Source organism: Manis javanica, chromosome 7 (assembly GCF_040802235.1).
Source record: "Manis javanica isolate MJ-LG chromosome 7, MJ_LKY, whole genome shotgun sequence".
Classification (NCBI taxonomy): domain Eukaryota; kingdom Metazoa; phylum Chordata; class Mammalia; order Pholidota; family Manidae; genus Manis; species Manis javanica.
This window is the reverse complement of record NC_133162.1, coordinates 134,094,629-134,116,214: the sequence shown is the minus strand read 5'-3', so window position 1 is coordinate 134,116,214 and position 21,586 is coordinate 134,094,629. Positions and strand designations below refer to the sequence as shown.

At 44.2% G+C, this 21,586-nt stretch overlaps 1 protein-coding gene and 1 long non-coding RNA gene across 6 annotated transcripts in view; one reads left to right on the top strand and one right to left on the bottom strand.

Annotated features, from left to right (window-relative positions):
* The window catches only part of ARHGEF4 (Rho guanine nucleotide exchange factor 4), a 129,301-nt gene that overhangs the window by 51,123 nt on the left and 56,592 nt on the right, over positions 1-21,586 (bottom strand). For 3 of the 5 annotated variants that reach the window (XR_012133431.1, XM_073241607.1, XM_073241608.1), the window contains one exon: positions 9,422-9,548. Coding sequence is in view for 2 of the 5 variants with exons in the window: in XM_073241607.1 (XP_073097708.1) it covers positions 9,422-9,548 (127 nt within the window). In the remaining 3 variants the exon portion in view is untranslated. Of the gene's footprint in view, positions 1-2,464; positions 2,715-9,421; positions 9,549-21,586 lie in introns of those variants that run through there. The other 2 variants (XM_073241609.1, XM_036995930.2) reach the window with 2 other exon arrangements.
* LOC108408299 (uncharacterized) overlaps positions 1,470-21,586 on the top strand; it is an 89,195-nt gene continuing 69,078 nt past the window's right edge. The window contains exons 1-2 of the long non-coding RNA XR_005055256.2: positions 1,470-2,123; positions 9,380-9,430. This is a non-coding gene — a long non-coding RNA (uncharacterized lncRNA). The remainder of the gene's footprint in view (positions 2,124-9,379; positions 9,431-21,586) is intronic.

Here is a 21,586-nt window from a genome sequence, read left to right as displayed (position 1 = left end):
GATCTTTTACTGGTAATTCTTAATTTTTCTTAAGAAATAAACACAGTTCAATTATACACACACATGCTTTGTGTTAGGGATCAAACAGAAACACAATATGCAATAAACATCCACTCAGTGGAGGGGTACCCATCCCAAATCAATAGCTCTGCCTAGGATCCTGGAATTTTAGAGTTGATTAGAAAAGAGGTCAAAACTTTGGTTTCAATGTCCACATTTTGAAACTGGGGTAGCTGGGACCCAGAAAAAAAGCTGTGACTGTTGAATAAAGCTAACATCACGCAAGGAGCCAAGACATCACCTCAGTGTGCCGACCCTCCACATGCTTCTTTCTGCGCTGGGCCTGGCACAGCCTCCACTCCAAACCCAGCACAGGGGCTGCTAGGTGTCCGTAGGGGACAGGGGTAAAAGCTAAGGTCTAGAATGGATACCTTAGGACATCAGGGCTTAATTCTCTTCAAGGATCCAGTTGAGAGAGAGAGTCACGGGTTCACACAGCTTGCCAGTGTTCATGAGAGCACACTTTTACATGCCTGGGACTGAACACTTCTGGTATAGGACCCCAAAAGAAGGCAGGAAGTAGAGGACTAGGGAGGGGATCAGGTTGGAGGTGGACACAGGTGGTTTGCTGCCTGACACCTAGCAAGCAGCACCTGGGCCCCGGCCCCAGTGGTCCAGTGATCTGTGAGGGGCATGGCATCTGCTTCTGGGTCTCACATCAACACTTCTAGTATCATGCTGCTTTAAACCCTGCTGCCCTGCCATTGCAGGGGCAGCTCTGAGCCCCTCAAGGAGCCATCTTTAGACCGTGGCTTTTACCCCTGCCCCCCACTGACACCACCCCAGATCTTCACACACATACACCTCTCTGAACCCCATCCAGGCTGCCTCAGTGCCCCTGGTCTTCTCTGGGGAGTCCCTGGATCTGAGGAACACCTAATGAACCTCGGTCTCTGCCACCTCCAGCTGCCTCATCCCTGCCCTGGGGCAGGAGGACAGAACGGCAAGGGAGTCCTTGGAATGGCCAGGGCCGCGTCCCCAAGCCCCTCGGGGTCTGTCTGCCGAGGCTGTGGTGGAGCAGGGATGTCTCCCCACGCTGGAAGTGGAAGGGGAGTCATTGGGGTACAAAGAAGGAAGCCTTAAAGTTTGCTTGCAGCCCCACTGACCGCGCCGTCTGGTTTGGTTTTCTCAGGGTGGGTTCTATTTAAGCGTCCCGGAGAGGTGGGAAAGGGGCCTTTCCAGGGAATCAGGAAGGGAGGGGCTTGAGCCGCAAAAGTCTAAAGAGCTTTCGTTTGGAGGAGACCCTGAGAGCTGGATAAGCCAGCCGTCCGTGGTTTCCTGTGTTGTTTTGGGACAGATGCGAGTCATCAAGCACTCCACGCAGAGGCATCCTTCGCTTTCCCTTTCCGCACCTACTGACTTCAGAGCAGAGTCCAGGCCCCGTATCTGCCCATCCCGATGCTCTGCAGCCTTTCACCCTCGCCCTCCCCTGCACGGTCTGCTCCCCGGCGGCGGTGCCGTCTGCCCCGCCCCCTGCTGCTCTCTGGCTTTGCCGCTGTGACCTGGGCACGCACACAGCCGCACCTCCACCGCCCATGCGGGCCCTGCCACTTCCACGGGCTCATCCCTCACCCCACTCAGAAGTGAAATGGGTGCACTGCCTCTCCATTTCGAGGTAGAAAACCTTTCTTTATAGCTCCCACAGCAGGGGCTCAAAAGTAACTTGAGTGTGTGCGAGAAGTAAAATACACAGAATCCAGTTTAGGAGCTAACCGAGGGTAGGCGATCACCATCCACAAAACCACTTTTGACTTCCTTGCTTAATTAACATTTGGGGTCAAAGTCTTCCTCTCAACCTGTACCCAGAATTCGGCCCTCCAGGTGAAAGGGGGGCACTGTGGCGAGCACACGGTCCAGGGCACCCCAGGGCAATCCCATCTCCGGGAAACTGCATTGCTTTTTCCAGAGGGTCCACGAACCCGCTCCTCTGGCCCGGGAGCCGCCGTCCAGGAGCCAAGACCACACGCTGGATCCGGTGGGCAGGCGCCTGCGGGCCCTCTCCTCCCTTCTCCGCCTGTCACGGGGCTGCGGGTCCGAAGGCCGGACCTGCGCCGCTGGTCACGGTCAGTCTAGGGGAGGACAGCGCCCTCTCACCTTTCCCAGCCGACGCGCCTGCTGCAGGGGCCTGGCCGCACAGGGGGCTCACCGGCAGGAGGGGGTGGGGGGACGGACAGAGACGGTGGGAAATCGGCAGAGAACCAGAAAAACGCAAAGGAATCCGCAGGACGAAGGGACCAGAGATAGAAACGAGAAATGGAAAAAGTGAGGCAGGCGAGGGAAGGAGGGGGAAGGAGGCTCGGCTCAGCACAGGAGGTGCGCGGGGCGGCGGCGGCCCCCACCCCCAGCGGGGCCCCCACTCGCAGCCCGCCCCCCGCGGCCCCCGTCCCCCCGCGGCCGCCCTCACCCGCGGCGGCCGAGCGCAGGCTCTCCAGGCTCCAGGAGCGGGACAGGGCGCCGCGCACGCCGCCGCGGCCGCCGCACACCACGCCGCTGCTGTCCGAGTCGGAGCCCGGGGACAGCCCGGCGCTGCTCCCGCCGCCGCTGCTGCCGCTGCTCGAGCCGAGGTCGCCGCTCGTCTGCCCGCTCGACTCGCTCGGGCACTGCGGCGCCCCCGCGCAGGCGAGCCCGAGCTCCAGCCACAGGCTCCCGGGCGGCGGGGCCGCGGGTAGCGGCGCGGCGGCGGCGGGGCTGCCGGGGCCGCTGTCGGAGGGCGAGCGGCGCGCGGGCGGAGCGGCGGCCCCGGCCCCGGCCGCTTCCCCGCCGCCGGGGGGCCGCCGCCCCGGGCCCGCCGACATCACGGGGCTCCGCCGAGGAAGCTGCCGGCCGGCCGCGCGCGCTCGGGCTCTGCGGCCCCGGCGCGGGACCCTCTGCGGGCGCGGCGAGCGGCTGGGCGGAGGCCGGCGCCCCCGGGCAGGGCGCCACGCACCGGTCGCCGGCCGTCGGCGGGCGCAGAGCCGCGGCCCCGGCCGCACGCACTCACGCAGGCGCGCACGCAGACCCGGGGCGGCGGCGGCGGGCGCGGCGCGGGAGGCCCGGGCGCCCTGGGAGCCCGCAGGGCCGCGCCCCGCGGCCGCTTCGCCCGCGCGCCTTCCGGCAGGGCATCCTCCGGCGGGGACGCCCGGCACCCCGCGGCCCCGGGGGGGAGGAGGGCCGGCGGCTGGGGCGGGAGCGCAGGCGCAGGCCAGGCTCGGCCCGGGGCGGGCTCCGCGGGCGCCGAGACCACCGGGCGGGCAGCGGGCTGGGCCGTGACGCGGCCCTGGCCCCGGCCCCGGCCCCGGCCTCGCCCGCCACTTGGCCCCTGCGAACGGCAGCAGCGGGCCCGGCTCAGGGGGCGTCCCCGGGGGCCCCGCGGGGGTCACGAAGCTGTCAGAAGCCTAGTCATGGTACGTGCAAACGACTTTGAAAGTGTCTGCAAGGAGCCGGTGACAGGCACAGATGGAGGGAGGTGGGAGTCACCGAGCACGGGCCCTGAGCCGGGGGTCACAGGGTTCGCCTTCGGCCGGTGCACGTTGGGATGGGGGGTCTTTCTGGCCCTCCCGGAAGCTCGTGACGTTCTCCGGGTTCTTGGAGTGCGCCTAAAGGGCGAGGTACCTCCGCTGCTCCAAACTAGGGCCACTTCCAAATGAAGAAGTACTTGGAGGAATGACAAAATCTGGGAGGTGACAAGCAGGGGGAGTCTGGGTCGCATCTTGGCGGGAATGTGTGAGGGCGAGTCCCAGTAGGGACTGAGAGGGCCGGCCAGGGCCGCCTACGTTCCTTCCCTCCGCCTCCCCCCCGCCCTGGGGAGCCGGCTGCAGTGTAAGTGGCCGAAGTATTAACCACGGTGAGGATGAAATGAGAGGCACTTACCACGGCCCAGTTCAGCGGTGGTACAGGGATGCCGGAAAAGCCCTCCCTCGTTTCCCCTCCCCTTGGGATCCATTTCCTGGAGCCCATCGCCTTCCCTAAGCCGTAAGGGCTGCTAGCTCTGCAAGATAGGGACCGTTCGTCTCCCTAAGTACCATCTCCTCCTCTGCAGGCACTCGTTACCGCCTCTATCAGGTGATACATTAATACATGCAGGTATTAACAGGCTTAGGGGCCTGGGGACAATGGCATGCAAACGATCTTGTAAAGTACAAGGCTCAGTACGAGCATAAAGCAATACCAGTGTTGTCGGGTGTTCAGTTGAGCATTGGGGGTGGCTCAGCCAGACCTGCATCTTGAAGGCCCCTGCACCGGTTTGCTTTACTCATCTGGGGCACCTGTGTGCTCTGCCTGGTCACGGCGCACCTGGCAGGCCACTTGCGCCGAAGCCTCCATTCTTCCCTGTCCTTGGGAAGAAGCCCTCCCCTCCCTTGGTCCTGTGTGTGCTCTCCTGTGAAGGGGGTCCCCTCCCGTGTTCTCCTGGGATTGTCCTGCTGAGGCCTGTGAGGTAAACTCTTAAGGGCAGGAAGAATTGCTCAGGACGGCCGTGGCCACTGCCAACAGAAGGCAGATCAAGACACCTCTCCCAGTCAGTCCTCACAGGTCTGTGGGGTCCAGCCCCAAGTAAGTGGCAAAGTTGTCCATCTCTCTCTTTCACTTTACTACTACTACCATACTATGCTTGGAAGATAGCCTCTGTTTCTTAATTTTTAATTCGTGTATCTATTCATACACACACAGATAAACAAAGACAGGCCTACACAGAAGGTCAGTGTTTTTTGAGGCTGGCTCTGTGATGTGCAAACCCGAGCAATTCAACTGCACCTGTAGAAACAGGCACAGGATGGGACTGAAACCCACCCCAGGGTAGAGCTTGGCTTCTGTCCTGTCTCTCCTAACTAACCCTGTACATCAGTTCCTACAATAGTGTTGGGTGGAAAGAAGCTTAAAGCCAGAGAGACCTGGGTTCAAATCTTGATTTCTTTTCTTACTATTGGTGACCTTGGGAAAATAACAGCCTTCTTGAGACTCTGTCTCCTCATCCATCAAATAATGATTCTAACAACTAGTTTTGCAGGACAATTGTGAGGACTAAATGAAGTATGTATGTAAAATATATGTAAATATATGACAGTGCCTTGCAATGTAGGAATATTAGCTGCTATTTATTAAGTATATATAAGGTCTTAAGTACTTTGTGTATATTATTTAACTTCCATAACAACTTTAATTGATAGATACTATTAGTAACCCTATGTTTCAGTTGAAAATAACAAGCGCAGATTAATCTAAGGTCTCAAACCAAGGAAGTGGTGGAATTAGGTCCAGTGCTACCACCCATACTCGGAACCACTGTATAACTGTGAATTCCCTTCCTTCCTATTTTAAGGATTCTCCAGGTCTTGCCGTAATATCATCAGTGTTATTGACAAGTGACAGTGAGCCTACATCATGCAGAGCACAATGCTGGCCGTTGGGGATAGAATGAAGAAGTTTAGACAATGGATGTTGATGTTGAGTGGGTATGACTTGAGCTCAGTCATCCAACTTACCTCCTCCGAGACTCTCAGTGAAATGGCAAATAGGTTATAAACATAGGGCAAATTGAGGCTAACCTTAGGCAGGACAGTGTGAGGAGCCCCACTGACCCCCTCCTCAGGGACACTGGTGAAAATTATTTAAGCATAACTATGTAAAACTTCTGGAAACTGTCTGAAGGGCAAATAACAAATAAGCAGCTATTCAAGAAAATCAATGAAAATTTAGTAAGAAAAGTGAGAGTCTGCGGTATTTGAACCAAGACCACTCCTGCTTGCCCCCTTCCCCCAGCTCAGTTGGGTGGAGATGCCACTCCGGATGGCTACAGCCAAGGACACAGGGCTCCCTCTTGCCAAAGCTCCCACTGGAGAGCATCCTTCCCTGGAGGAGCAGCATTTCTCACCCCGCCCCAGCTCCTTGTTGCTGAGGCTACGTCCTGGACAAGAGTGGTTGAGGAGCAGGGGTCTACTTCTTCAGCATGCTGAGAATACTGGGGCTCTGATAGCCATTTCCCCTGTTGGTGAGGCTATGAGTCCATGCTGGGAGAGGCAAGCTGATGGAACCGTAGGCTACTGCACCCTCCTTCACTGACTGTCACTCAGAGAGAAGCCTGCCATTGCCCCCCACCCTCTCCAGCACTAGAGCCCTTGCTCAAAGATTTTACCTGGAGGGAAAAAATTTTGAAGGCTGTAAAACAAATAGCTACCGATCTCTTCCCAAAGGAATTGACCTCATTTGCAATAGAGCCTGAAGAAATTCAAACCTAAAGGTGTTCTCAAGAACAGTGGAGACTGTACTGTAATGCACTTTTTCTTTGGAAAAGATTCATGGACCTAGTGGTGATACAGACTAGATTGCAACCTCGTTCGTTTGCAGGAAAGAATCTAGAATAAAACATTTTAGAGAAGCTCTGCTGCGATCAGATCAAATGCCAAACACAGACCTCTGAAACTATTCCTTCAAAGGAGCCAGAATTTGATTGGATTAGTTTGTAGAGCAATTTATGCTCCTGTTGAAAACTGTAGTGCAATCAGCTGCCAATTAGTGGAGTTTAACATTTGGGTGTGGTCAGGGAAGAAGATAAAACAGAGCCCTCCCCAAACCACTGCCATCCTAGGGTAGCTGTAGGCATGCCAAAGCTGCACCTTCCCGAGGAGCGTCACCAGAGGCTTAACACAGTGGGAGAGGAGACAAACTGCGCTAGGACAACTTTCCCAGTTAGTAAACAAATAAGCACATAACCAGAGTGGGGATAATAACCTGAGTTCCTATATTGTCTAAAATATCTGGTTTTCAACCAAAAATTATGAGACATGAAAAGAAACAGCAAATGATGACTCATAAAAAGCAGGCAACAGAAACTGCCTGTGAGAAGTGACCAGATTTCACATTTATCAGAAAAAGAATTCTGATTGCCATTATAAACAAGGTCATAGAATTAGAGGAATATAAACTCACATAATTGTGAGTTTCCCAAATTTACTGTTACTGATTTCTAATTTTATTCCATTATGGCCAAAGAACACGTTTTGTATTATTTCTACCCTTTCAAATTTATTGATGGTTCTTTTATGAACTAAATATTCTGTCTTGGAGATAGAGAAGAACATACACTCTGTTGCTTTGGGTGGTATGATCAATAGATACCTATTAGGTCCAGTTGCTTTATAGTGAACAGATCTTCTATTTCCTCAATCTTCTGTTTAGCTGTTCTATCCTTTATTTACAGTTCGGTACTGAAACCTCCCAATTATTATTTGTTCAATTATCTATTTATCCCTTAATTTCTGTCAGTTTTTGCTTTATGTATTTTGATGCTCTATTATTAAGTGTATATATGTTTGTAATTTATATCTTCCTGAGGGATTGACTCTTTTATTGTTATAAAAGTCCCCTCTTTAGCAACTTTTTTGTTTTCATTAACAGCTATTTAATCTGGTATCAGTAGAGTCACTCTAGCTTTCTTTTTTATATGCTGTATCTCTTTCCATCCTTTTATTTTCAATACATTTGTATCTTTGAATCTAAAGTGTGTCTTCTATAGACAACATACAGGTAGATCATGTTTTTTTGTCCAGTGACCTCTCTGTCTTTTGATTAATTGTCTATTTTATTGATTTATATTTAGTGTTATTATTGATACAGTTGGATTCATAGCTACCATTTTACTTTTTGTTTTCTATGTCTTGCCTTTTTTGTTCCTCTATTCCTCTTTTATTGTTTCTTTTGCATCAAGTGAATATTTTCTAATGTAGCATTTTAATTTTATTGATGAGTCTTTCACTATATCTTCTGAGTGTTTTAAATGGTTACTCTAGGGTTTTACACATACTTCTTAAATTATCTGAATCAACTTCAGATGTATACCAGCTTATTGATGACTCCTTTTGTGAATAAGAAGGAGTCAGAGGTCAGAGGAGTGGAGGGACATGCCCAAGCTCTCAATCCCCCGGGAAGTGCAGTGAGCGCCAGAGCCCGAGCCTTGGATGCCCAGAGCAGCACCCTCTTGTTCAGGCCTGCTGTGTGTCACTGAGGGCTTTTTATTTCTTATTCTATAAAAAATTCATCTGCCAATTAATTCAAATGAGGCTCTAAAATAACAGAAATATATGGTGACTAAGATTTGAATTTGTAAGAAGCTTCTAATTCCAAGGGCCAAAATCACCCTCGAGGATTACTGTTGGAAAATGCTACTTTCACCCATTACTTCAATGAGCTTCTAAATAATTCTATGGCTGAACAAAGAGTTTATGTTAGAAATATCTTTTCCCTTGACAAGATTCTTTCAGCAGTTGTCAAAACCTCATCATGACCTTTAAGATCACAGTCATATCTAGGGAAGAATACCAGTCCACTTCACAGGGCAGCATAAGCACATACATTTGCTAATGGAAAACAACCATGCCCACCAGCTAACCTGAGCAGCCCTCGCCCCCAAGACAAGCCACTGGTGTGCACTAAGCCAGGCTCAGAGATTAAAACTCAGGTTGGTTTTGGAGCTGACTCCTGCACACAGCATGTGCAGCACGTCAAAGCTCAGGGCCCAGTCACGCCTCTCTCATACCATCTTTGGCTAACTCACTGTCTCTGGCTCACAGGACCAGACTCTGGGCAGACTTGAATGCCAGTGCCATTCTCAGTCTCCAGGTCTGGACAAAGCACCAAAGTTGACTGGTGTAGCTGTTTTGTTTTTTCAACCTGTCTAGGGCTTTATCCTTCTTTAACACCAGACTTGGCTTCTCCCTCCAGCCATCTGTATACTTTTAGACCATAAGGTCACCATCTAATTAATCTACACCTGCTCAAGACCTGAGACCCAGTAGCAGTCTTCCCTCAAGGAGCCCTTGAGCATTTTCAGCATGTCTAGGCCATCTTGGGTTGGATCTAGCAAAGGTGGTAATTGTGCAGAAGGAGACCCCATCCTGGCTTTCACTAGGGCCCAGTTTCCTTCTGTCACAAAAGTCTGGCTTTTTGTGGACGAATATGTGATGTGATGCTGTTTGCCATAGTTTTGGGAAATGGACTCAGAGAAGCTGCCATAAAACTCAATGAAGAGGCTTGGGGAAAACACTCAAGTTCCATCACTAGATTAGAGGTAACTCTTCATGTGATTAATTATTCTGCAAGTGATATCCTATTATAATACCTGAGGGGTAGTTATTAACTCTACTCAAAATAAATGAATGGAGCCAGATTTGGGGATTCAATAATCAAATCTTCCCTAACCCAAGGATTCCCTTTCTCTGGTGATAGGGACCTCTTCCTATTTGAGGGGTAAGAGGTAATGGTTTCTTTCTCCATCATCAAGCTACTTCTCCAGACAAGTAAGCATAGCAGTCAGTAACACTCTCTCACTTCTTGTCCTTCTTTCCAGGACACCAGAGCATGAAGCAAAAGAGAGAGGTGCACAACTCACCACTGTCAGGTATGTGCTCTGGCCAGCCCGTGGAGTTCAGCCCTGCTGGGGCACTCTGGGAGAATGGGTGGTTTCTTCTAGGGAGCTTCAAAGACTCTGGAGAGGTGATGGCCATCTTCCTCCAACACTGGGAAGGAGGAAAGAAGCAGAGGGTAAACAAAGAAAAGGAGGTGACATGCTGTCACTGACAAATCCTAGTTTTTTATTGTCCAAGACTTCTGCTATTTGCAGAGCATGCAGCTCCAGAAAGTGCTATTAACATCAAAATCCATAAGAAAAAAAGTTTCTCCCGGAGCTGGTAGTCTGCAGCCTGTATGGCCGTATGTGGCAACCTCAGCAGAATCGGCTGTCATTCAGCAAGGGGAAATGAGGGCTGTTGAGAGGGTCTCCAAACCCCAAACCCCCTGAGCTCATCAACCACATAGCCTGACATTCGTCCAGAAGCAAAACTGTTAGTTTACATAAGGCAGACAGACTCCTTTAGGGGTCCTTAACTAAAACTCGACTCACGAAGTTCCTGACATCTCATAATCATGAGGCATACCTTACCCTTCAGACAGTAAGGACCACTGTGAAGGCAGGGATATTGTCACTTTATCATTCCATAGTCCAGAGGTAAACGTGGCCTCTTACAGCTTTGTCTACTTCAGAAGGTTATTTAATTAACAGAAAAACTGTGGCATGTATTCAAATAAGCCCTCATTCCTTTTCCTTTTCTTTTGTATTCCTCACACTAATAAGCAAATAGTGCTTTGAAAAAGTCTTTTCCAAGGATTTTTAAGATTCTTTTTCAAGATTAAGATGGAGTAGCATGCCCACCCCATCTCTTCCATCTGAATGCAACTAAAAATCTTGGACAGATGTGTAGGTCAATGATCTGAAGACTTTGAAAGTAAACACTAACAGGTGGATTAGGAAGGAGATCGGAATTTGAGGTTTCACTAATTCTGTGGTGAGATACCTGTGTTGTTCCATGGTATCCCCTGGCCTGACCTCAAAAGCAGCTTGAAACTGGATGTGGACAAAAGGGACTCCAAAAGAAACCCTCTCTGGTCTGAGGAGAGGAAAGAGGGACCCCTAAGAGTATGAGCTAATGAGGGAAATCCTTTTGCTGTTTTTTCCTCCCACCCCAGGCTCCCAGGAAATCCCATTATATATACTATGTTAGTGATGGCCAGGCATCTAAACCAAAATCTCTGAGGAAGGCAGATCCTCTATGACCAGAGGAACTGTGGCCCCAAGAGCACAGGGAGAGAATCCCTGTTTCCTTTTTCTCTCTGGCCTCCTGCCACTTGGCTCCAGAAGCAGACATAGTTGCAGGAAGTATATAATATATTATATATATAACATATATATATATATGCAAAATATAACTGAAATAAAAAATTCACTGGCACAGGTCAATTACAAAATAAAATGATAGAAGAAAGAGTCAGTAAGGCTCTAGCTAGCTCAGTAGAAATCCAATCTGAAGAACAGAGAGAAAAAAATATTGGGGAAAAAAGAAACAGAGCTTCAGGGACTGTGAGACAACAACAAAGATCTAACAATTTACCCTCCACATCCCAGAAGGAGAAGAGAAGTGCGGTGCAGCACAGTATCAAGACATAACTTCTGAAAAGGTCCCAAAGATGGTGAAAAACCTTAACATATAGATAAAGCTCAGCAAACTTCAAACAGGAATAGGAACCCAAGGCAGTCAATGCCCAAAACATCATAATCAAACTACTGAAAGCTAGAGACAATGAAAAAATCTTGGAAGCAGCCAGAAACTAGCAGTACATCATATATAAGGGAAAAAGCATTCAAATGACTATAGACCTTTCATGGAGGCCAGAAAGAATTGGAACAGTATTTAAAAATGCTGAACCAACTGTTAACTGAGAACTCTATATCCAGCAAAAAATACTTTTAAAAAGGTGAAATAAATACATGTTTGCTTGAAGAAAATTAAGAGATTCATAGCCAGCAGACCTGCTATAAAGAAACTTAAAAGATCTTCACACAAAAGGGAAATGGTATCAGAGGGAAACCAAACTTCAAGAATTTGAAGGAAGAGCAATAGAAATAGTAAATACATAGGTAAATATAACAGATTGTTTTTCTCCTGTAAGTTCTTTGAAGTATGTCTGACAGTTAAAAGCAAAAATTATAATATTGTCTGATGAAGTTTTTAATATATGTAGATGACATATAACAACTACAGCATAAAGGATGCGATTAAAGGGACCTATATAAAGGGAAGTTTCTACATTCTACTTGAAGTGGAAAATATTAATTCTAAGTGGACTGTGAAAACTTAAGGATGTATATTAATCTGTAGAGTGACTATTTAAAGAAAAACCACATGAAGAAATAGTTTAAAGAACTCAATAGTTATCTATTTCAATTGAAATTGAACTAAAACATAACTAAATAATCCAAGATAAGAAAGTAAAAGGAAACGGAGCATGAAAATCAGAGGAACAAACTGAGAGCGCCATAAATCTAAATCCAAATATAACGGTAATTACATTAAATTTAAATACAGGCATACATCAAAGATATTGTGGATTTTGTTTCAGACCACTGCAATAAAGTGAATATTGTGATAAAGCAAGTCAAATCAATTTTTTTTGTTTCCCAGTGTAGTTATGTTTACTTTATACTAGTCGATTAATTTTACAATAGCATTATGTCTTTAAAAATGTACATACCTTAATTTTAAAAAGTAAGCACTGACCACAGATCACCATAACAAATGTAAAAATGAAAAGTTTGAAATATTGTGAAAAATACCAAAATGTGACACAGAGACATAAAGTGAGCAAATGCTGTTGGAAAATGGCCCTGATAGACTTGCTCAATGCAAGGTTGCCACAAACCTTGAATTTGTAAAAAAACACAGTATTTGTAAAGTGCAATAAAATGAGGTATGACTGTACTCAGAACACACAACTGAAAGAGATTTTCAAAATGGCTTAAGAAAAAAAACCTCACAGTATTCTGTCATAAGAAACCCCATTTCAAAATAATGGTGAAAGTAAGTAAGCAAAAGGTGAAAGTATGGAAAAATATGTCACACAAACACTAAAAAGAAATCTCAAATAGTTATATTAGTATCAGACAAAACAGACTTCAGAATAAGGAAAATTATCAGAGTAAATAAGAAAAAGAAGGATATTACGTAAAAAGAAGGTGAATTCACTGAGAAGACATAACAGTTCTAAATGTTTATGTGCCTAACCACATCTTCAAAATATATGAAGCAAAAACTGATGCAATTTAAAGAAGAAATAGAAAATGCACAATTACGGTTGGCTACATCAACACTCCCTATTGCAGCAGTCAGTAGAACAATTCAGCAGAAACATAGCAAGGGAATAGATAAAGTGAAAAACACCGTCAATCAACTGGAATTAATTGACATTTGTAGAACAGTCTGCCCCAAAATAGCAGAATACACATTGTTTTCAAGTGCACACGAATATTCACCAGGAGAGACCATAGCCTTGGTTATAATGATGATTTGCAGTGTGGAGCATATTTTCATGTGCCTCTTGGCCATCTGTATATCTTCTTTGGAAAATGTCTATTCAGGTCCTTTGCTTATTTTCTAATTGGATTATTTGTTTTTTTGGTGTACAGTGCTATGAGTTCTTTATGTATTTTGAATATTAGCCCATTATTGGATATATCATTTGGAAAGATCTTCTCCCATTCAATAAGTTGCATTTTCCTTTTGTTAACAGTTTCCTTTTCTGTGCAGCTTTTCAGTTTGATGTCATCCCGCTTGTTTATTTTTTGTTTTGTTGTCTTTGCTTTTAGAGTCAGATTTAAAAATCCACCAAGACCCCTGTCAAGTAATTTAGCACCCATGTTTTCTTCTAGGAGTTTTATGGTTTCAGGTTGTACAGTAAGTCTTTAATCTGTTTTGAGTTGATTTTTGTGTATGGTGTAAGATAGTGATCTAATTTCATTCTTTTCATGGGCAGTCCAGTCTTCCTGGCATCATTTATCAAAGAGACCATCCTTTCCTAGATGTACATTCATGCCTCCATTGTTGTAAATTAATTGGCCACATATGAGTGGGTTTATTTCTGGGCCCTTTATTCTGTTCCATTGATCCATGTGTCTGTTTTTATGCCAATACCATACTGTTTTGATTACTGTAGCTTTGTAATATAATTAGAAATAAGGGAGTATGGTGTCTCCAGATTTGTTCTTTCTCAAGATTGTTTTGGCTATTTGGAGTCTTTTGTGGTTCCATACAAATTTTATAATTGTTCATTCCATTTTTGTTGGCAAATAATTGTTTATAATAGTCTCTTATGATACTTCGTATTTCCGTGGTATCAGTTTTATTTAACATTTCAAAGAACCAGTTCTTGGTTTCATTGATTATTTCTATTGTCTTTTTAGTCTCTATTCATTTATTTCTGATCTGATCTTTATTATTTCCTTCCTTCTACTAACTTTGGGCTTTATTTGTTCTTCCTTTTCTAGTTCCTTTAGGTATATAGTTAGATTGTTTATTAGAGACTTGTTTTTTTGAGGTAGGCCTGTATTGCTATAGACTGCCCTTAGAACTGCATTTGTTGTATCATTTAGATTTTGGAATGTCTTATTTCCATTATCATTTGACTCAAGATATTTTCTGATTTCTCCTTTGATTTCTTTGTTGACCTAGTGGTTGTTGAGTTGCATGTTGTTTAATTTCCACATATTTGTGATTTTTTTCCACTTTTCTTCTTGTCATTGATTCCTAGTCCCATATCACTGTGGTTGGAAAAAATGCTCAATATGATTTCAGACTTCTTAAGTGTATTGAGACTTGTTTTATGGCCTAACATGTGATTTATCCTGGAGAATGTTCCATGCACACTTGAGAGAAGGTGTATTCTGCTGTTTTTGATGGAATATATTGTATATATCCATTAAATCCATCTGGTCTAATGTGTTGTTTAAGGCCATTGTTTCCTTACTGATATTCTGTCCGGATGATCTATCCATTGATGAAAGAGGAGTTTCAAATCCCTCTACTGTTATTGTGTTGTTAACTTCTCCCTTTATTTTGTTAATATTTTCTTTATATATTTAGGTACTTCTAAGTTGGTAAAACTTACTAAGTGCATAAATATTTATGAATGTTTTATCTTCTTGGATTGGCCCCTTTAATATTATGTAGTGCCCAAATCTATATTGTTATCAGCCTTCATTTTAGTCTATTTTGTCTGACATAGGTATATTTTATACCAACTTTGCTTTCATTTCCATTTGCATAGAATGTCTTTCTCCATCCCTTTACTTTCAATCTCTGTGTGTCCTTATATCTGAAGTTACTTTCCTGTAGGCAGCACATAGATGAGGCTTGTTGTTTTTTTTAATCCATTCAGCCACTTTATGCCTTCTGTTTGGGGAAATTTAGTCCATTGACATTTAAGATAATTATTGATAGGTAGGCACCTACTGCCATTTTGTCATTTTCATTTTTGTAGTTCTTCTCTGTCCCTTCCTTCTCTTGTTTTCTTTCTTTGTGGCTTGATTACATTCTTTAATGCTAAGTTTGGATTCCTTTCTCATTATCTTTTCTCTGTGTATTATAGGACCCCATGAAGTACACACATTATATCATATATATATCATATATATATATATATATATACACATGATATATCAGCCTATTTTAAGTTGGTAGCAGGTTAAATTGAACACATTCTAAAAACTACATTTTTACTCTCCCCACATTTCATCATTTTGATGTAACATTTCACATCTTTTAATTTTGTGTGTACCTACAGTGGCTCCTGCCCATGTGTGACCAGAGGATGAACTACAGGCTCTTCATCTAGAATGCTCCATGACCTGGCCCTGCCCCATCTCATACCCTGCTATCTACTGTCTCATACTTTATATGCTAGTTAAGCCAAAGGCCTTAAATCAGCATCATATCTTTTGGACCTCTGTTAATGATGTCCTCTCTGCCTTCTCACATTCCCTTCTTACGCAGTTCACCTACATGTCCTTCAGGACTCAGCTCAGGGATCACCTCACTGACAGGTCGGCTTCTCCATGCCCCCCGTGATGTCCCAAAGCCCTTTGCATTCCTCTATTGGAGCAATTAAACCTTTGTGTCCTCACTTCCCAGAACAATGACTAGTATGTTAGTGCTGCATACATGATTTTTAAAAAATTAAATGTAAGTTGAGTAAATAAAACTAATTTTCATTTTAATCCAGATGTTTTCAACTCCTAGCTTACAGCCCTTTCAAGCAGGTGAAATATAGTCCACATGGACAGCATCCTGTCAGCATGGACAGTCAAGTCCAAAGCCCCTGTGACTCTGTAAATCCAGTCTGGCTGTGTAGGGAATGGGACGTTATTCACAGGAAAAAGGGTTCTAGTGTAAAGATAAATGAGACATAACAAACCATGGCTGTTTATATCCACACACTCCTACACTTCACTACCTACCCTCTTCCTGCAGCTGTGGTCTCCCAGATAGAGTTGATTTTCATTATTTGTGCTAGCTATGTCCTATCGGAGTTCTGAGAAACCTGAATTAGCAAATACTGACTCACTGCTCCTAGGAGGACTAGACATTTAGGTTTCTGTGAGCTGCTTGCCACAACATTTTGTCAACCAGAACACTACTTGCATTATTCATTTGTCAACATGCTTATAAAATAATTCAGTCTCATTAGCATTGAAAACCATTAGCTCTTCCACCTAAATCCTTTTCTTGTATAACACTTCTGAGGGGTTTAAATTTTTTTTCTGAAGTCTCCTGATCTGCGGAACCTACCTCACTGCAGTATTAATGTTTTGCATTCCATATCGTCTTCTGAAACATGGAGCCAGGCAGCACTAGCCGAGATAGGGTTAACATTTCCTGACCCTGGGTAATGTGACTTTGGCTTTTTTTTTTTTTTTTTTTTTTTTGAGAGGGCATCTCTCATATTTATTGATCAAATGGTTGTTAACAACAATAAAAATCAGTATAGGGGGGTCAACGCTCAATGTACAATCATTAATCCATCTCAAGCCTAATTCTCGTCAGTCTCCAATCTTCTGAAGCATAACGAACAAGTTCTTACATGGTGAACGAATTCTTACATAGTGAATAAATTCTTACATGGTGAACAGTACAAGGGCAGTCATCACAGAAACTTTCGGTTTTGATCACGCATTATGAACTATAAACAATCAGGTCAAATATGAATATTCGTTTGATTTTTGTACTTGATTTATATGTTGATCCCACATTTCTCCTATTATTATTATTTTTTTTATTTTTAATAAAATGCTGAAGTGGTAGGTAGATGCAAGATAAAGGTAGAAAACATAGTTTAGTGCTGTAAGAAGGCAAATGTAGATGATCAGATGATCAGGTGTGTGCCTATGGACTAAGTATTAATCCAGGCTAGACAAGGGCAGCAAGACATCCACGGATGCAGAAGATTTCTCTCAAAGCAGGGGGGGGTGAGGTTCTGAGCCTCACCTCTGTTGATCCCCAAATTCTCACCTGATGGCCCCCCTGCGACTGTGCCTGTCTTAGGTTGTTCCTCCCTTGAGGAATCTTACCCGTCTCTGGCTAGCCAGTCATCTTCCGGGGCCATACAGGGAAATGTAAAGTTGGTAAGTGAGAGAGAAGCCATATTGTTTGCAAAGGTTAGCTTTTTACTTCTTTGCAAATTTATGCCCTGTGGCTTCTATGCCCAGCACTTGTCTCGAGGTATCTTTACCACCTGGAGGAATTATGATACTCGGTAAATTCGATATGAGGCACGAATTCTATTTAAGGGTTGTAATTAGGAAGGAAGAAGAAAAGCTATAGATGTAGCATATGAAGGAAACTTGGGAGGATTGATTATTTCTTTGACATATCTTCTTGTAGAGTACCTTAAGTATGTATAGGTTTTAAACTACTAACTAATTTGTACACACATATTAACATAATAGGAATACGGTGACATAAACAAAGCAAATCTATAATTACCATCCATCTCCAGTGAAGACAAGAAAACCATTTAGGCACCCTAGGCATTTGTGAAAATTTATCTATGATATGATGGATATTCTCCAACTGTACTTGAACCATCAGACAAATTAAAGCAGCCCATTTCTGGGATCTGTTCACATCCCATATGTTCTTTTAACCATAGATAGTCTATAGTCATGAGATTTTGGAGTGCTACAACTTGCACCCCTCCCAACTCCTGGTTGAGTTCCAACAGTACAGATCCGGTCAAATTCGTTGTCTCACTGTATGCACATGCCAGCCTAGACATCTCCCTCCTCATTCTTATGGCAAGTCCAGGAGATGGTGGGCTGGATGCAGCCACAACCGCAGCATCGTCCGGATCCCTGTGGAGGCTTTTTGATGATCATCCCCTGGCACAAGTCCTCCAGAGAGTGCTGATGCCAGAAGCTCCTCCTCATATCATATCTTATTTCATTTTCTGGGTATCCAAGCTAGGCCTTGATCTTCTGCGTAGAAACAAACAGACCCTTTGCCCACACTTTGACATGCCCTCTATACCACTGTGCAGAACTCATTGGAGGTCAGCACACAGTAACTGCTTTTTTTTTTTTTTTTTTAATTAAGAGAAAGGAATATTATCAGAAAAGAGTACCTCCATAGCTGATCATCTGACACCCTTTAAGTGATCAACATTAAGGATATTTAAAGCATGCGTTGATCTTTGATTTACCAATAGTTTTATCCTGTTAAGGAGTAATCCCCCTTTTCTTTCTTTCTTTTTTTTTTTTTTTTTTTTTTTTAATTTTTAATCTACACTTACATGAAGAATACTATGTTTACTAGACTTTGGCTTTTTGACTATACTTTTTTTATTGGTCATCATCTCATGAGACCACATTTTAGCTACTTTTTCACTTTTTCCTAGTTTCATCACATGCTATGTTACTTTAGTACTTTTCAGAATGACTTCATGTACAGATTAGTGAATTTCCTTTTCCTTTTTCTGAATGTACCACATTGCTAATTCATTATCATTGAATTCATGGCCACTAGCACTAGAACTCCTGCCTGAACAAAGCTTGCCCAACAACCGTGATTTCTCTGAAAGGCCCACTGCAGTTTGCTTGCACTTGGGAACATTAGACATCACTTTAGCATATGCTTGGGGACCATTCTAAGCAGCAAAATTACCAACAAAAAGCACAAATTGCCAAAAACATGACACGAAATAGAAGGTGCAAAGGACATTTGTTTAAAAGCCTAACAAGAAAGCAGAGCGCTGTCTTCGTGGCCTCAGCTGGGGACCCGGCAGTGGGCGAATCACAGTTTTTGCTGCACTGCCCATGTCCGTGAATGACTGTAAAAGTGCCTTGCTACTGATTTTGGAGTTACAAATAAATCTGAGTAGGCAAATTCACAAATATGAAATCTGCAAGTAATTGTATTTAGTGTTATTTATTATAATACAGAAGAACTGTATTTAGTTCCCTATTTTGTAGGTTCCTCATCAAAATTCGTCAAGATCGCTTTGATTTTTTGTTAGAATAGCATGGAAGAAAACATTCTTAGCTCAAACAGAATCAACAGAAAAAAAAAGCACTGAGTCATAGTGAGACAGGGCTTTCTGAGATGCTGGGGGCTGGAGGCAAAGCTACTCTTCAGGGACGCCAGTGTCTTGACTCTACTTTTGAGCCTCAGACAAGAATATGGCCTCTCCGTGAGAAGCCAGTGTTTGTAAATATTCCTTCGAACTGAAATGCATTCAGTGTTAAAGTGAGTTCCTCCCTAGTGGTGATATAAATCTTATGTATAAAATAAGAATGTATTTTAAGAGAACAGTCAAAGAAGGGTAGTGCAGTGAGAGGAGAACCATTTCCTGAGATCCAGCAGGACTTCATCGCTTTGGGTAGTGACTCTGGCAGGTACACCTTTGATGGGGATACGCAGGCCAGGGAAGTGCCACGCTAATATGCTGTATCTGCGAGTGCCCTTATGTGATTACACAGCCTTCAAAATTTTTTTACATAAGCTAATTAAAATAAGAACTTCCTGTAAAATATATGTAGTTTGATCCCATCAATCCATAACTGACAAAACACAGTACAAGTAGAAGGAAAAAAGTCTTTGGAGAAACACAACTAAGGGTTCAAACTGAGTATCTGCCAATGTATTACCTTAAAATTGGGCAGGTTTCTTAATGACTCTGAATCTCAGCTTCCTCATCTGTGAAACAGGGTAATAAATCAACTCATAGGATTGCTAGGATAACAAAACTGGGTATATTCATTGGTGACTTATTGCCACATTTTGGCCAGATCATTTTCACATGGTCTATTTGCAGTGCTGGCTGCATCACAATAGCCACTTCAAAATATAAAACAATAGTTCTAATTTGAAATATGTTTTTAATGTTACTTTACAGTATGTTCTACTTGTATCTCTAACCTTTATTCTTATATGACTGCTCCCTATCCTCTCACTGCCACCTTCAAGGTTACAGTAAAAAGTCAAAAAGTACTTTGAAAAAGCGACCTAATGTTGTGCACTATCCTTGTTTCTGAATCCTACTACGTTCTTTATTCCATTCCCGCTATAGGTTTGCATTTTCTGTGGTATGGGATTTGGTGAGGTCCTTGACTATTCGGCTATTCCATTTATGTTGTCTAGATGTGTTATCTAGTAAGATCACAAATAAGTTTGTTACTTGTATGCAGAAAAGAACTAACCTAGCAGATCTGAGGCCATTGCCATTAGAAGGGCCAGTGTGTAAGCCTGGCTCTTGGCTGGCATCTGGAAAAACTTGGCACTCAAACCATTCCCTCACTGATAAGGATGTTCATGGTGCCTCGACTGATTCTACAATTTTTATATATCAGCTGATTAAAAGGGAACTTAAAGTTCTCAAATGTACAATGTGCTTTATGCCAAGTACCTGCCTCCCTTCTAGGAGTCGGGAATTTTGTTATGTGCTAGGCAGGGAATGCCTACGTGATCAACCTTGAGCTCTTCGTGGCCAATGGGCCTCCCTGGACAGAAGCACTGGGCACACATTGCCACATCTTTTCTTCTGCTGGAGAAAGACATGCTCAGTGTGTGCCCTCACAGGAGGGAGAAATACAAGGACGACTGAGTAAGTGGTTGACTTACCCAGACTCCACCTGTGTCTTTTCCCCTTGCTGACCCTTAAGTATATCCATAAGTATAATTATATGCTGGGTCCCAGGAGTCCTTCTATAAAATCACTGAATGTGTATGTGGCCTAGGGCATCCCTAAAAGATCAACTTAATTCTTAAAAACTGAACTTCTGGGGACTTCTGCCTCTGCTAGGAAGAGTATTCCCATTCTTCCTAGGCTCTTCCTCTTTCAACTGGAAACCCTAGAAAAACACAAATAGGTACAGGAATGCTCTGAGAGGCGGAAAGAAGGTGAGCTGCTTAGAGACTTTGGGACCCTGTTGTTATAGGTGCTGGGTGACCTGGGTTACCTTACTGCCTTTCATATTTGTCAGACAAGGTACTGCAGGAGCCTCCAACCCAGAACCAACAACAGGCTCAAACCCAGAAAACTGCAAGAAAAGCTTGCTTCTGCTATGAATGCCAGGAAATGCCAGGAAAACCATGGCTGTGGTAGGCAGATAATGCCCCCTCTGCACACATCGTAACCCCTGCCTGTTATCTCACACGGCAAGTGACTGCAGGAGAGATTGAGATTAAGGAACTTGAGATGGGGAGATGGTCCCGGTGAGCCCAACCTGATCATGAGTCCTTGAAAGAACTTTTCCCAGCTGAGGTCAGGTTCAGAGGAGATATGGTCAGAGAGATGGCACATTGATGACTTGGAAGATGCAGGAGGGGTCAGCAGCCAAAGAATGTGGACGGCCTGTAGAAGCTGGACAAGGCAAGTTAATGAAATCTCCCCTAGTACCTCAAGGAAATAACACAGCCTTACTGATACCATGATTTAGCTCAGTGAAAGCTGTGTCAGACTTCTTGCCTACAGAACTGTAAGGTAATAGATTTGTATTGTTTTGACCTACTAGATTTGTAGTAATTTGTTATAGTAGAAATAGAAAACTAATAGAGATTTTAGTACCTGGATACGGAGTGTGACTATAACAAACACCTAAAAATATGGAAGTGACTTTGGAATGGGGCAATGGGCAGAGGTTGTAAGAATTTAGAAAAGCATGATAGAAAAAATC